At 39.4% G+C, this 13,239-nt stretch overlaps 1 protein-coding gene across 1 annotated transcript in view; it reads left to right on the top strand.

The window, feature by feature from the left end:
• Nucleotides 1–13,239, top strand: part of LRP1B (LDL receptor related protein 1B) — a 631,601-nt gene that overhangs the window by 567,395 nt on the left and 50,967 nt on the right. Inside the window, exons 74-78 of the mRNA XM_069982660.1 lie at nt 5,514–5,633; nt 6,314–6,555; nt 7,629–7,852; nt 10,000–10,106; nt 12,249–12,365. Coding sequence (XP_069838761.1) covers nt 5,514–5,633; nt 6,314–6,555; nt 7,629–7,852; nt 10,000–10,106; nt 12,249–12,365 — 810 coding nt within the window. The remainder of the gene's footprint in view (nt 1–5,513; nt 5,634–6,313; nt 6,556–7,628; nt 7,853–9,999; nt 10,107–12,248; nt 12,366–13,239) is intronic.

The following is a 13,239-nucleotide window of genomic DNA, read 5'->3' as shown; positions in this document are numbered from 1 at the left end:
TTGATTTCGGGATGTATACAGGGAGGAGGCAGTCATATAGGCCTGCATAGCTTATAGTTGGCGGTATTATCTCACAGAAGCAGGTATAATCCGCTCTCTCAGAAATGATGGGTAAGGGACATGCAAACTGGTTCGCAATCTAAGGAGAAGAGCTAATAAGGATGGTTATGGGTGCAGCATTGCTAATACGGGAGCGTCTTCCATAGAGTTGGTCTATATGGGCTGGGTATTGTCGCTCACATTTCTGACTTTGGTTAGAAAAACTGTATTGTAGCAGTGGTTTGCACCACATTTATTATGTGCTTCAGACCTTTTTTTACATCTTAAGTACAGATGAGCATAGCTTGAACATGCTTGAGTCTACACTTTGAATATCGGTGGGTGAAGAAGTTTGAAGCAGCCCTTGGGAATCTGGGAAAACATGGATACAGTCATAGATTATAGGCTGCACATATGGTTTTCCACCTTTCCTTAGGGATGCATACAATTTCTTCAACCACCGGTATTCAAATGCTGAACGATCGGACTTGAGTATGCTCGAGTTGCGCTCTTCTTTAATCTTCACACATTGCCATGGCGTGTCAGGAGAAAAGAAGATGCCAAAATAATTCTGGCAAAAATTTGCCAAAATTTTGGCACAGGATTGTGAAATGATGTAAGACATCTAATAGTATACCAACTGTTTGTTGTGTATGGAAGTCTCCCGTTTCTACCCCAAGATAAGGGAGTTATGATGATCAGTAATGTTGGAATGCAAATGCTTGACCCGTTTTTTTAATGGGAGGGGGGGTGGGCAATTGACAACTGTTGCCAGAGTTTCTGGCAGTGCCTTACACCCTTTTCTCAACACCCCCTTTTCTCTAATCTCAACACATGAAAGGTTCAGCCAAGCTAAAAAATTATATGTATGGGGGAATTGGTGAAATATCTGTCAGGTGATTGAACTCTGCACAAAAAATATTGTAGGTTGAGTGAATTCAATTTCCTTACAGATTTTCAGCTAACATCTGGCCACATGCCTGGAAAGATATTACTTTAAACTGCTAAGTGTGAAATCATCCTAAAATAGAAAAAGATACTAAACTTAAAAAATACAAACTCTTTCCACATAAAGAGGTGGCATTAAAAATAAATTAGAAACCCATACAGCAGAGATAACAGCATGGACTGGTTACAACAGCTCAGAGTGTAGACGGGGGGAGAGCATCCTTGGAGGGCAGCTCAAACAGGCTGTAGAAAGGGAGTAAAGTACGCAAATAACTTTCTCTAGGGGAGTGTAATATTGGCTTTGTACAAGTGCAGAAAGAAAGAAGAATACACACAGCAATACGTAGAGGCTATAGAAGAGAAAATAGGCTAAGGCTTGTTGAGACGAGATGGTGTCTATAGTCTTTATGGCTTATTTAGCTAACCAACAGGTTAAAGATTAGTCTCATTTTTTAGATTTTCCCAGATAGAATAGACTGTGAAGTAGCCATTATTTTTTAAATGTAATTTCACTGTATCCAAGCTACCTCCCCTATAGAGTATCGGAAGGTTTCTAACCTCTGACGATAACTCAGGGGTTAATCTCCAATATATCTTGGTGCTTTGTATGATACTGTTTGTTTCTCAAGTTTGGAGAACAATTGGCAACCTGCCACATCTTAAAGAAAGATTGAACCCAGTGCCATGACTGATTGTATGTCTGAGTGGAGTGTCAGGTTAGGCCATTTCCATGATGTGAAGATCTATAGTGCAAATGTAAATCTGACCTGTCCCTAACAGGGATGGCCTCATCAAGAGCGGGGTAATTAGATGTTTTACATGACGCTAATTACCCCCGGCAGGCGGAAAGGAAAACTAGCAACCTTCACTGCAAAAAGAGCCGAGAAGTGACAGAAGAGCAGTGCTCTATAATTACTATGGTCTTTTATATCCATACTTATCACCTTACATTGTACTTCAAGTATTTGTGTATTTGTGTATTAAAGTGCCTCTCATCCGTATGTATCCCATAACAGACTATAGCCTCAGGTTGTCACATCCCGTTTCATGATAGATCATACAAAGATTTGCACTTTCCTCTCTCCACTTGTCCTGTTTCCAACCAAAGATGGATTTAAGCCAGTCACTGTCACCCTGCTCCCCACTATCAATGGATGGGAACCCAACTATTATTCTGGATACGATTGTCTTCAAACAATGAAAGAGGGCTACATTTGTGGTAAACCATGGCGTACTAGCAGAAATGTATGCCTTGGTGTACCTACAGCAGTCCCATTCACTTTAATAGGCCAAACATAGTCTACAACTGACTATGCTGAGTCCATTTTCCAAATTCATACTTTTACTTTGCAGGATAGAAAAAATGTGGTCTACTGCACTTTAAGCCCCTTAATATAGAAGTATTAACTCTGATAAAGATTGAACATACTTTTTAGGATGCTACATTGGGTCCATTCAAGTGAGGTAGGGTTAAGTCAAGGTATATATCTGCATAATTTTCTGCCAATATGCTGACATAGAACCTCAATGTGAACATAGCCAAAGAGAAGATGTATTTATGTTTTGAGCTCTCTCAGGCTCCTCATCAAGATGAAATTGGTTATGTGCCAGAATAGTTAGAATGAAATACCACAAATTAAAGGAGAAGTCCTATGTTGGACATTTTTATCAAAAGAGGAAGGAGGTAGCTGAACATCGCAACATGCGCCTACCTCCCCGATTATATCGCAGGGGTCCTCTGTCCCCCGCTATAAACACTGACTGGCTGAGGGGGGTTGACATGTCCTAGACCAGGAAGAGGCCGGGGGACCAAGAACCAGAGCGGGGGACAGCAGACCCCTACAGTGGAGGCGTGGAGGTAGGTGCATGTTTAAAAAATATATATATATCCAATACCGGACTTTCCCTTCAAACTGTTTCTATTTAAGTCTGTCTAATTCCCCCCCCCCCCCTTCCCCCAATAATTTGGTTTCTATAGGAGTTGTTTTACTAGATATCCAGATTATGCCACATCTATTGGAGGTCAACAATCTTGGTTTTCTAACAAGCCTCCATTTTCACTGAACGGGTATAGACTCTCCATAATAAGCCATTGATGTTGTGTCCCAGCTCATATATATTATCTTCATGTATGCATGATAGTTACATACATGTTAAGTAGCTTTACACTCTAATAAGTCCCAGCTATACAGATCTTTCTTCTTATGCCTTCCGCCAGTGACTTTTCTTCCGCTATTGATTGAAGTATAAGAAGGCGCCAAGCATATGGTGTTCTTTGAAGAAAATAACATACAATGTCCGTCACTAATATGTGTGACTATTGTCAGCCTGCTGGCTTTCTCTGCTCTGCTCCACACAAAAGTCGTCATGAATTCAGCACGGATTAGTAATACACAGGCTTAAAAAGCACATTCTCTCCTAAGTATCCTGTGGGATGGGAGATAATGTTTCTGGTGCTTCTGCCAGAGATGATTATTGAGAAAGTGAAGTTTTCTTTTTTCTCTCCAAGAACACCTAAAACGCTGCATGAAGTTGCTGCGGGTCTTAGGAAGTGGCAGCTGGAGAATTCTTAAAGGAGTTGGGATTCAAAAATGTTCCCAAGCATATACTTTTTTTTTTTTTTTTTTTATAGATCTGAACCATAAGGCAGCTCAATGAAATGTGCAGTCTGTGTGGGTACATTCTACTCTACTGTACTGTCAGGCTGGGGTTCAATGAGTGCACCAGAGGGCCCACACACCATCCATACAGAACATGCTTATATAGTATTGGCTACATTGTAACCTTTATCATTGTTCACACATTGTCACAATTAGTAACGAGCAAACATGTCCGTAAATGTTCGTACCACTAATTCTTTGTGTTCAGCGATCATGAACAATTTGTTGGATGATCGGAATGGTTATAACAATCATTTTAGAACATTTTCGAACAAGCGAACGTTTATCTTGCAATGTATGCAGCAGCATAAGTTTCCTCCCACCAATTTGAAAGAGCCAATAAAGGTGTGGGGAAGGAAGGGCACATCAGGTAACATAGTAGCCATGTTCACTACTGGCTTTATTGTGATTGGCTGTACGATTCGCATCATTACGTACATTACATACATGCTATAAAAACGCAATGCTGAGACAAATTTCCTCACAGTCTTTCCTGATTCTTGTGCCGTTTGGTAGGGAGAGTGAAACGAGCAGGGACAGCATCTGAATTTAGTTAGGCAGCAATATTCACAGTGGCAGTTAGTGTAGGGAGGGAGAGCTGACCGAGTAGTGCTTAGAACGTTGTGAAATTGTCAGTGTAGGGAGGGAGAGCTGACCGAGTAGTGCTTGGAACATTGTGAAATTTTCAGTGTAGGGAGGGTGACAGAAACCAGCGTGTGTGTATATATATATATATATATGTATTTAATTAATCTTTCTGTCTGGCTCTGCTGTGTGCCTGTGATTGCAGGTGATAATTAATATACACAGTAATAGTACTGTAAGTCATTGTGTATATACGCACAGGCGGAAAAAAATACATTTATGCTATGTAATTGCATCACTATTACGTATTTTACGCTTTGCACCTGATAATCTGTATGCATGTGCGTAATGTTCGTGAATTTTCGATGAACACGAACCGATAATTTTTTTTTTTTTAATGTTCATGTTTGGGATCCAAACAAAACATTGGGATTTTCGCTCATCACTTATCACACAGGTTAATATGAGAGATTATAGAATTTTCTGTACCTCGTTTCAAAGTCTAATTTCTCCAAATCGACTATCATGTTTAATTTGAATTCAAAAGTGGCCTTAAATTTGTACATGATGTTCCGAGGTCTCCTAGGACGGTATCTAACTGTATCCAAGTTCTTTGTAATGTCAAGACAGCATTCCCTAACCCTACTAATCTTAATTCTAATTTAGAATTAGTTAGTACGGTTAGTGTACCTAACCCAATTCTAAGCCGTAACTCTTTTTTTGATCACTAATGTATCTGCCATTCAGTGCTCTGTCAAAATCCAAAAAGTTTCAGATTTTCTGAAATTCCTAACAAATTTGATACGATGAAAAAAAACAAAAAAACAACATGATTGTTTTCTTCTAGAAACAGCAGGACATGTATCTCTTGATTGAGTTTTTGCAGTTAGACTTATTTACCTCAGTAGAACCTCATTGTAGAAGTTACAATCCTGGCCATATTTTTCTAATCCTTGATAACCCCATAAGAAATAAACCTTACTTTTTAATGGATAGCTTCAAAGTCACAAACAGATAGGGCTTGGAGACTAGGTTCAACTAAGAATCCTATGATAGTGTTGTGGGCTAGTCCCATCCTTATTATTATACAACTTAGGGTCTGTTTACATTATGTTATACTTGAGAGGTATAAATTGGAAATATTCCCCAACAGATACCTCCACCATATATATCTCTGTAGCCAACTGCTTGGGTTGAGTATCAACGGCCATTTTCAGCAATTGGTGCAGCTGCTTGAAATGTTGGATTTTAAATTTAAAAAATGTCTTTCTTTTGTTGTAGATGTCAATGAGTGCTTACTCCTAGGAAGCTGCTCCCACCACTGTACCAACCTAAAGGGGTCCTACCGATGCTCCTGTGACAGAAACTTCATAGAAAGGGGCAACGGTTGCACCATCAAAGGTAATTTTGAAGAACACAAATTGTCATTTTTTTTTTTTTTTTCGGGACTGTATTTCCCATATTGTGCTCATCTATTTGTAACAATTATTTTGTATAAGTCCTTGTATAAATGCACAAAAACATAAAAAGTTAAAATATTATAGGGAACTGGGCAACTGGTTAAAAGGGTTCTTCAGCAATTTTTTTCTTTCAAATCAACTGGTTTCCAAAGCAGAAGAGGTTTAGAATAATCTGCTGCTCTGGACAGTTCCTGACATGGACAGAGGTGGCAGCACAGAGCACGGTGTCAGACTGGAAAGAATACACCACTTCCTGCAGGACATACAGCTGCTTATAAGTACCAGAAGTCTTATTGAAGTCATTTACAAGTCTATATAACTTTCTGAAACCAGAATGAAAAATTGCTGGAGTAACCCTTTGATTCCTGCTCCTGACATCTTAAAAATAGGCTTAGGGGTTGAATAACCTAAATTGAACATTGATTGGCCCATATTATTTGGGGTCTAAATTTTGGGGGTCTTTTTTAATTTTTTTAAGGTTTACATATTTATATGGATAAACAGGAAATGTTCGTCCTCTATGTGGTGGTCTTTGTTATCCAGAACAATGTAACAAATTCATGTACGCAGATGTCCTCCTAGTCATTTATTGTATAATTATGGTATCTGGTATTATTTCAGACTCAGAAGAACAAATACTCTATGTGGCCAATGACACTGAGGTCCTCGCTTTCAGATATCCCTTTGGCTACAACATGGAGCATCAGCAGATATCTCGTATTGCCCACAACTCTAGAATAACAGGAATGGACATGTATCTTCAAGGCAATATGATTATATGGAGCACGCAATTCAACCCAGGAGGAATTTTCTACAATACATTTCACGGTAGACGAGGAAAGGAAACCAGAAGTGGTTTAATTGTAAGTTTAGTATTTCGGGTTTGATACTGAAGATCAATTCTAAAAGCCAGCTATTGGTCCGTTCCAAAAAGATCCAAAAAGAGTGTACTCTTAATTTGGTGTACCAACCGGACATATATACTCATAAGAAGTAGGGGACCTAAGTAGGGGACCTTTTAAGTAATGTGCCCTATTGGGTGTAATGAAGCATAATTAGTGCAGTACTGTATGTCCCAATAATTTCCGATTGTCCATCTTTGTGTTCTTTTGTCAGTATTCTCTACTGTTTCCAGAAGTTTTGAAGTTTTAGTAAAGTTGCCAAATACAGTCTTTGAAGTACCATAGATACCTGAGGCAAATGGGATGGACCTTCTAAGTTCTAATTCTGATCTAGAATATAGTTAATGACTGTTACACATGCCATATGACACAATGACGCTGTCCCCTTAGACCTTGTAGTGCACTTTGTAAGGGAATTGGACTGCAGCCTAAAAAATTTTAAACAAATTCCACTATATTGGTTGGATCCAGTTTTGGACCTTAGCGGTCATTAGGTTATGTAGACTTCTAATAAAATCCTTGCATTAATAAGGTTTATGGGGGGAAAACATACTGATAGCTCATTAGTCATGCATTGGTGGGATGTACTCAACATACCTACCAATTAGCTGTTTAGCACCTTCTTACACAGTAAGATGCAGTTGCCTCTATTCATTGCTTAGTGGCCGGACCTGGTAACTGCGACTCAGCTGCTGTTCCCATTAATGGAATCTGGGCTACAGTTACATGTCCCCACCTCTAAATAGTGAATAGCAGTGGATAGCTTATCAGTATACAAACTTATTCATATTATTCAGCTCACCCCACCCGCAGCAGTTCACCCACCCGATGCACAGTGATGCAAGTTTCACCAACAAACAATAGGATAAAAGCCGGCAATCCTGGGATACGTCCAAAATTTGGTCTTTATTGAAACTTTTAATTACAAAAATAACAAACTCAGTGACAGAAGCTGAGGCGTTTTGGTCTCTCGACCTTTCTCATAGCTCAACAGTATGTTTTGCAAGGAAAACCATTTGTAATTTGTTTTTCAGTGCCCTGAATTTAAAAGACCCAGGGATATCGCTGTGGATTGGGTAACCGGAAACATCTACTGGACAGATCACTCCCGCATGCATTGGTTCAGTTATTACACCACCCACTGGGCACGCTTGAGATATTCCATAAATGTTGGTCAAATCAATGGACCCAACTGTACCCGACTCCTCACCAACATAGCAGGAGAACCTTATGCCATTGCCGTGAATCCTAAAAAAGGGTAAGTTATACACTTGTGTCAAGTAAAAGAAGAAGAAGTAACTTAATCCAAATAACAGGCTCCACTATTAAGTCTGGAACAAAAATATAAAGGCACCTTCACTTCTCACTTGGCTTTGTATAAGGACTACAACGTAGTACTATTTACTTTGATCTTGTGAACAGTAGGGATTATTCTTGAATATACCGGTGCCTTTTAGCACTTCCCTTACAGGGTGTTTTTGGACATTTTTGAATCTCTTAGCACTTCATACACAAAGGCACATTTGTGCTGTTTGGTGTCAAAGTGTTCTTTTTTTTTATTTAATATGCATAAAAATCTATGTTTGTAGCTCAAAGCATGGCTACATGTACCCCATAAAAACAAAGCAAAAAAAAAAAAAAAACAAGGCACAGATCACAGCTCTAGCTGCAACTCAGTCTGAGATAGAGCTTTTAGTAGCAAGCTTTTGTAGGGTCTGTAGTAACATGGGTTGAAGACTATCGTGCTCTATCCCAGGCTGTATTGCAGTTAGAGCAGTAATATTGACATTATTTTAAAGTTAAAGGGGTTGTCTGAGAAAGATTTGTACTTAGCCATGCTGCTGAGACTGCGGGGGACATGACAGTTATGTATACTTACCTGTCCCACTTCCCCACTACTGCCATTTCCCAGGCCACCTACTGTACTCTGCTCTGCTTTAACTATTTTTATAACATACAATGATGTCCTGTTCCTATAGGAAATGGCCGATTGTCATAGACTCTATGCTGAGTGGCCATTTCGGGTAGGAGCGGGACGTCATTGGATGTTTTAAAAACACTGAAATTGGCCAGAGAAGGCAGCCTGGAAACGGTCAGTGGCAAAAAAGCAGAAAAGGAAAGTATACATTACTGTCATGTCCCCCGCAGCCTGGGTAAGTAGGAATTTATCCCGAACATCCCCTTTAAGATTCTGCAACCCAGCCCAGGATATCAAGAGTCATAGGTACTTTGTAATACTTTGTTATAGTAACATTCATAGGAGAGTGGCTCTAAAGGGGTAACTGTACGTCGATTGGCTTACACAAAAGTACTTGTCCAAACTGGGCTACACTTAAAGTGTCACTGTCGTGAATTTTTTTTTTTGCAGAAATCAATAGTCCAGGCGATTTTAAGAAACTTTTTAATTGGGTTTATTATCCGAAAAATGCATTTTTATCATGAAAAAGCAGTTTGAAGCTCTCCCCCCTGTCTTCATTGTTCTCCTATGGAGAGAGCTAAACAAAAGACCAAAACAGGACAACAAAGAGTTAATCTACAAATCCCTCACGGGATATCTCTACTGACCATCACCAGTGACCTGTCTGAGCTCGGATTACAGCTGTCACCCAGCTCTGTGCCTGTAATCCTCTGTTATCTGCTTTCTGCTGCCGGCTAACTCCCTCCTTCCTCCTCCCCCCTCCCCTCTCCCTAGAGCAGACAGGGGACGTCTCCTGCAACAAGTCACAATTTTCTGATTTTTCAGAGTGGATAAAAAAGAGGAAGGAGGGGGGGACCTGGGAAAAGGCTTTTTACATGCAGATAATGGCAGATTTGGCTAATAAACCCAATTACAAAGTTTCTTAAAATCGCCTGGACTATTGATTTCTGCAAAAAAAAAAAAAATACGACAGTGACTCTTTAAGTAAAAGCTAAATATTTCTATCTATAAATTTATCTATCTATCTCCTATCAATTATCTATATATCATGTCTATCTATCTATCTATCTATCTATAAATCTATCTATCTTCTATATATCATGTCTATCTATCTATCTATCTATGTCTATCTATCTATCTATGTCTATCTATCTATCTATCTCCTATCCATCTATCTATCTGAGTCCTAGCTTCTATCTATCTATCTATCTATCTATCTATCTCCTATCTATCTCCTATCCATCTATCTATCTGAGTCCTAGCTTCTATCTATCTATCTATCTATCTATCTATCTATCTATCTATCTATCTATCTGAGTCCTAGCTTCTATCTATCTGTGTCCTAGCTACTATCTATCTATCTATCTATCTATCTATCTATCTGAGTCCCAGCTACTATCGATCTATCTATCTTGTTGTGTTTTTTTTTTAATCTACTCTCATTGGCTTATTTTGTTTTCCTTCTCTGAACATTTTGCACCTGTCAGGATGATGTACTGGACAGTCATTGGAGATCGGTCACATATTGAGGAGTCGGCCATGGATGGTACTTTAAGAAGAGTTATAGTGCAAAAAAACTTAGAAAGACCAACAGGTATTCACTTTGATCATTAAATGTATAAAACATTATTTTCTAGACATAATAGGACAAATTATTTTAACAATCATGCTATATATACACGGCTGTATGTTTTCTACTAGGCAATAGACTTAGGACTAAGAAAGTATTTTCTTGTAGTCTGCTGCCAGTGGTTATTGCACTGCAGACTCTCATGGAGCAAATAGGCCTAGAAGTGACAGCACAGGTAATCGCCTGCAGTTTACAGAATTGAAATCAAGTGCAGCTTAGAATTAAGACAATTGCCTTTACTTGCTGACAATGGTTTCAGGTTATTGGTTTCCTAGCGCGATGGCTGATTGACTCAAGTCCCTGGAAAACTTGGTTTTGACATAACCATCGAGTAGTAGAATAGTCGGGGCATTTTTTTTTAAGCAATGAAGAAAAAAAAAAGCAGATTCAGAGGATTGTCATTGTTTTTTTTACACTGTGATAAGTGTATTATTAAATGGAAGTAATAGGAAGAATATATTTTGAAAAAAATTCTGCTGTTCTGCTGGTGGGGGTCACTGTGTACATACATTACTGATCCTGTACTGATCCTGAGTTACATCCTGTATTATACTCCAGAGCTGCACTCACTATTCTGCTGGTGGGGTGACTGTGTACATACATTACTGATCCTGTACTGATCCTGAGTTACATCCTGTATTATACTCCAGAGCTGCACTCACTATTCTGCTGGTGAGGTCACTGTGTACATACATTACTGATCCTGAGTTACATCCTGTATTATACTCCAGAGCGGCACTCATTATTCTGCTGGAGAGGTCACTGTGTACATACATTACATTACTGATCCTGTACTGATCCTGAGTTACATCCTGTATTATACCCCAGAGCTACACTCACTATTCTGCTGGTGGGGTGACTGTGTACGTACATTACATTACTGATCCTGTACTGATCCTGAGTTACATCCTGTATTATACTCCAGAGCAGCACTCACTATTCTGCTGGTGGGGTCACTGTGTACATACATTACATTACTGATCCTGTACTGATCCTGAGTTACATCCTGTATTATACTCCAGAGCGGCACTCACTATTCTGCTGGTGGGGTCACTGTGTACATACATTACTGATCCTGAGTTACATCCTGTATTATACTCCAGAGCGGCACTCATTATTCTGCTGGTGAGGTCACTGTGTTCATACATTACATTACTGATCCTGAGTTAAATTCTGTATTATACTTCAGATCTGCACTCATTATTCTGATGGTGATGTCACTGTGTACATACATTACATTACTGATTCTGTACTGATCCTGAGTTACATCCTGCATTATACTTCAGAGCTACACTCACTATTCTGCTGGTCGGGTCACTGTATAAATACATTACATTACTGATCCTGTACTGATCCTGAGTTACATCCTTTATTATACTTCAGAGCTACACTCACTTTTCTGCTGGTCGGGTCACTGTATACATACATTCATTACATTACATTACATTACATCTTGTGAATGGGACTTTAAAGGAAGCCTATGCTAAAGGCTTTATTGGCAACTTCGAGGGACTATCATATTGAAAGAGGGCGTGGCTTAATACTCTGCCCAACCCAAATGTTGATTTGTGGAATGTTGTTCTTTGAGGCTTGCCCTATCTAATATGCCCATAAAGTTTTGAGCTTTGAAATGTTGTATTTCCTGTATTTCGCGGCAGGCTACCAGTTGCTCCACAAGAATATATTTTTGATAAAGCCATTATTGGGAAGTATGCCGGCTTTAAGTTTCTGAATACACAGCTTCGCATCTCACCGTTCTCCTCGCGACATACACATCTTATGGAATACAAACAGCTTGGGTTTTATTATTAAGAGCTCGGCGTTCACTGGAGTTTCGGCAGATCAAAGGAAAAATTCTTTCTGAACAGAAAAATAAAACAAATGCAATTTGCTGCTCAACAAGCTGGGATGATGCAGCCAAGTGTATAGCGATGTGCATAACTTAACCGATTGCAAAGAACCCGCTGTGACCTGGAATACATTTTCCTTCCCCTAAATTGGTTCTGTTCGAAATAATTATTTTGCTTCCATGTGATACATACAAAACGACTTTCAAAAAAAGTTGGCAAACCCTTCAGAAATGATTTCTTGTCTCTTTGCATTCAGGGCTTGTCGTTGATCATTTCGGCCAACGCCTTTACTGGGCCGACTTTGAAGAATCCGTTATCGGTACAATCCGGCTAGATGGCTCGGATTTAGCCATGGTGGTCAGAAGTAAGCATGGTATGTAACTTTTCGATTAACCATATATTGACCTAAAAAAAGTAAAAAAAAATAATGTAATGGGTCATATCACTGAATACTTGAACACATGTTCACTTAAAGGGGTTTTCCAATTTAAATCACTTGATCTTTGCCCCCAGTGCACCCAATTAGCATAAATGTTAAACTCAAAATAGAAATGGAGGATGAAGACAAGAAACCGTCTTCAGTGCCCCATGTACAATAAGGCTATGTTCAGACCTCATAAGAAACTGGAACGACTGGTCTGCAGTACCGGACGGATGATCTTTCAGGCCGCAGAATTCTGATGCGCACGCACCGCATCGGAACTCCCCACAGCAAACAATAGAGCAAGTGGCCAGAGATGCTTGCTCTATTGTGTGAACTGACAGGGTTTTCTGCGTCAACTAGTCACTGAATAGCGGCCGCAGAAAACTGACATGTCAGTTTTCTATGGCGCCGCTAGGTGTCCCGGATGGAATGTATACTAAGTGTTTACACTCTGGCCAGAATTCCCTCAGGCTGCAGCACTTTGGCACTTACGTAGTGTGAACATAGCCTAAGGACATATCAGAAGGGTAGATTCTCCTCTTCAGGCTAATTTTTGCTTCTAGTTCTGGTGTATTAAAAAGGCAGTTATTTTTTTGCTACACTAGGTATAAAAGGATATCCATAACATGAAGTTCATAGGAGTTTTGATACCTCAGTATGCTTTAAATGTCATGACAGCAGTAAGAGTTAACAGATAGAAAATTCTTCTCTTCTAACTTTCATCAGTTTAATTCATGGTTGTGAACCTGAGGAAGACTTTGATGAGGTGTCAAAACACGTTGTGCCCTGTATTGTTAGAATGTTTCAAAGAATCATCTTTTAT

This window comes from Dendropsophus ebraccatus, chromosome 9 (genome assembly GCF_027789765.1).
Source record: "Dendropsophus ebraccatus isolate aDenEbr1 chromosome 9, aDenEbr1.pat, whole genome shotgun sequence".
NCBI classification, from domain to species: Eukaryota; Metazoa; Chordata; class Amphibia; order Anura; family Hylidae; genus Dendropsophus; species Dendropsophus ebraccatus.
This window is presented reverse-complemented; position numbering and strand designations above follow the sequence as displayed.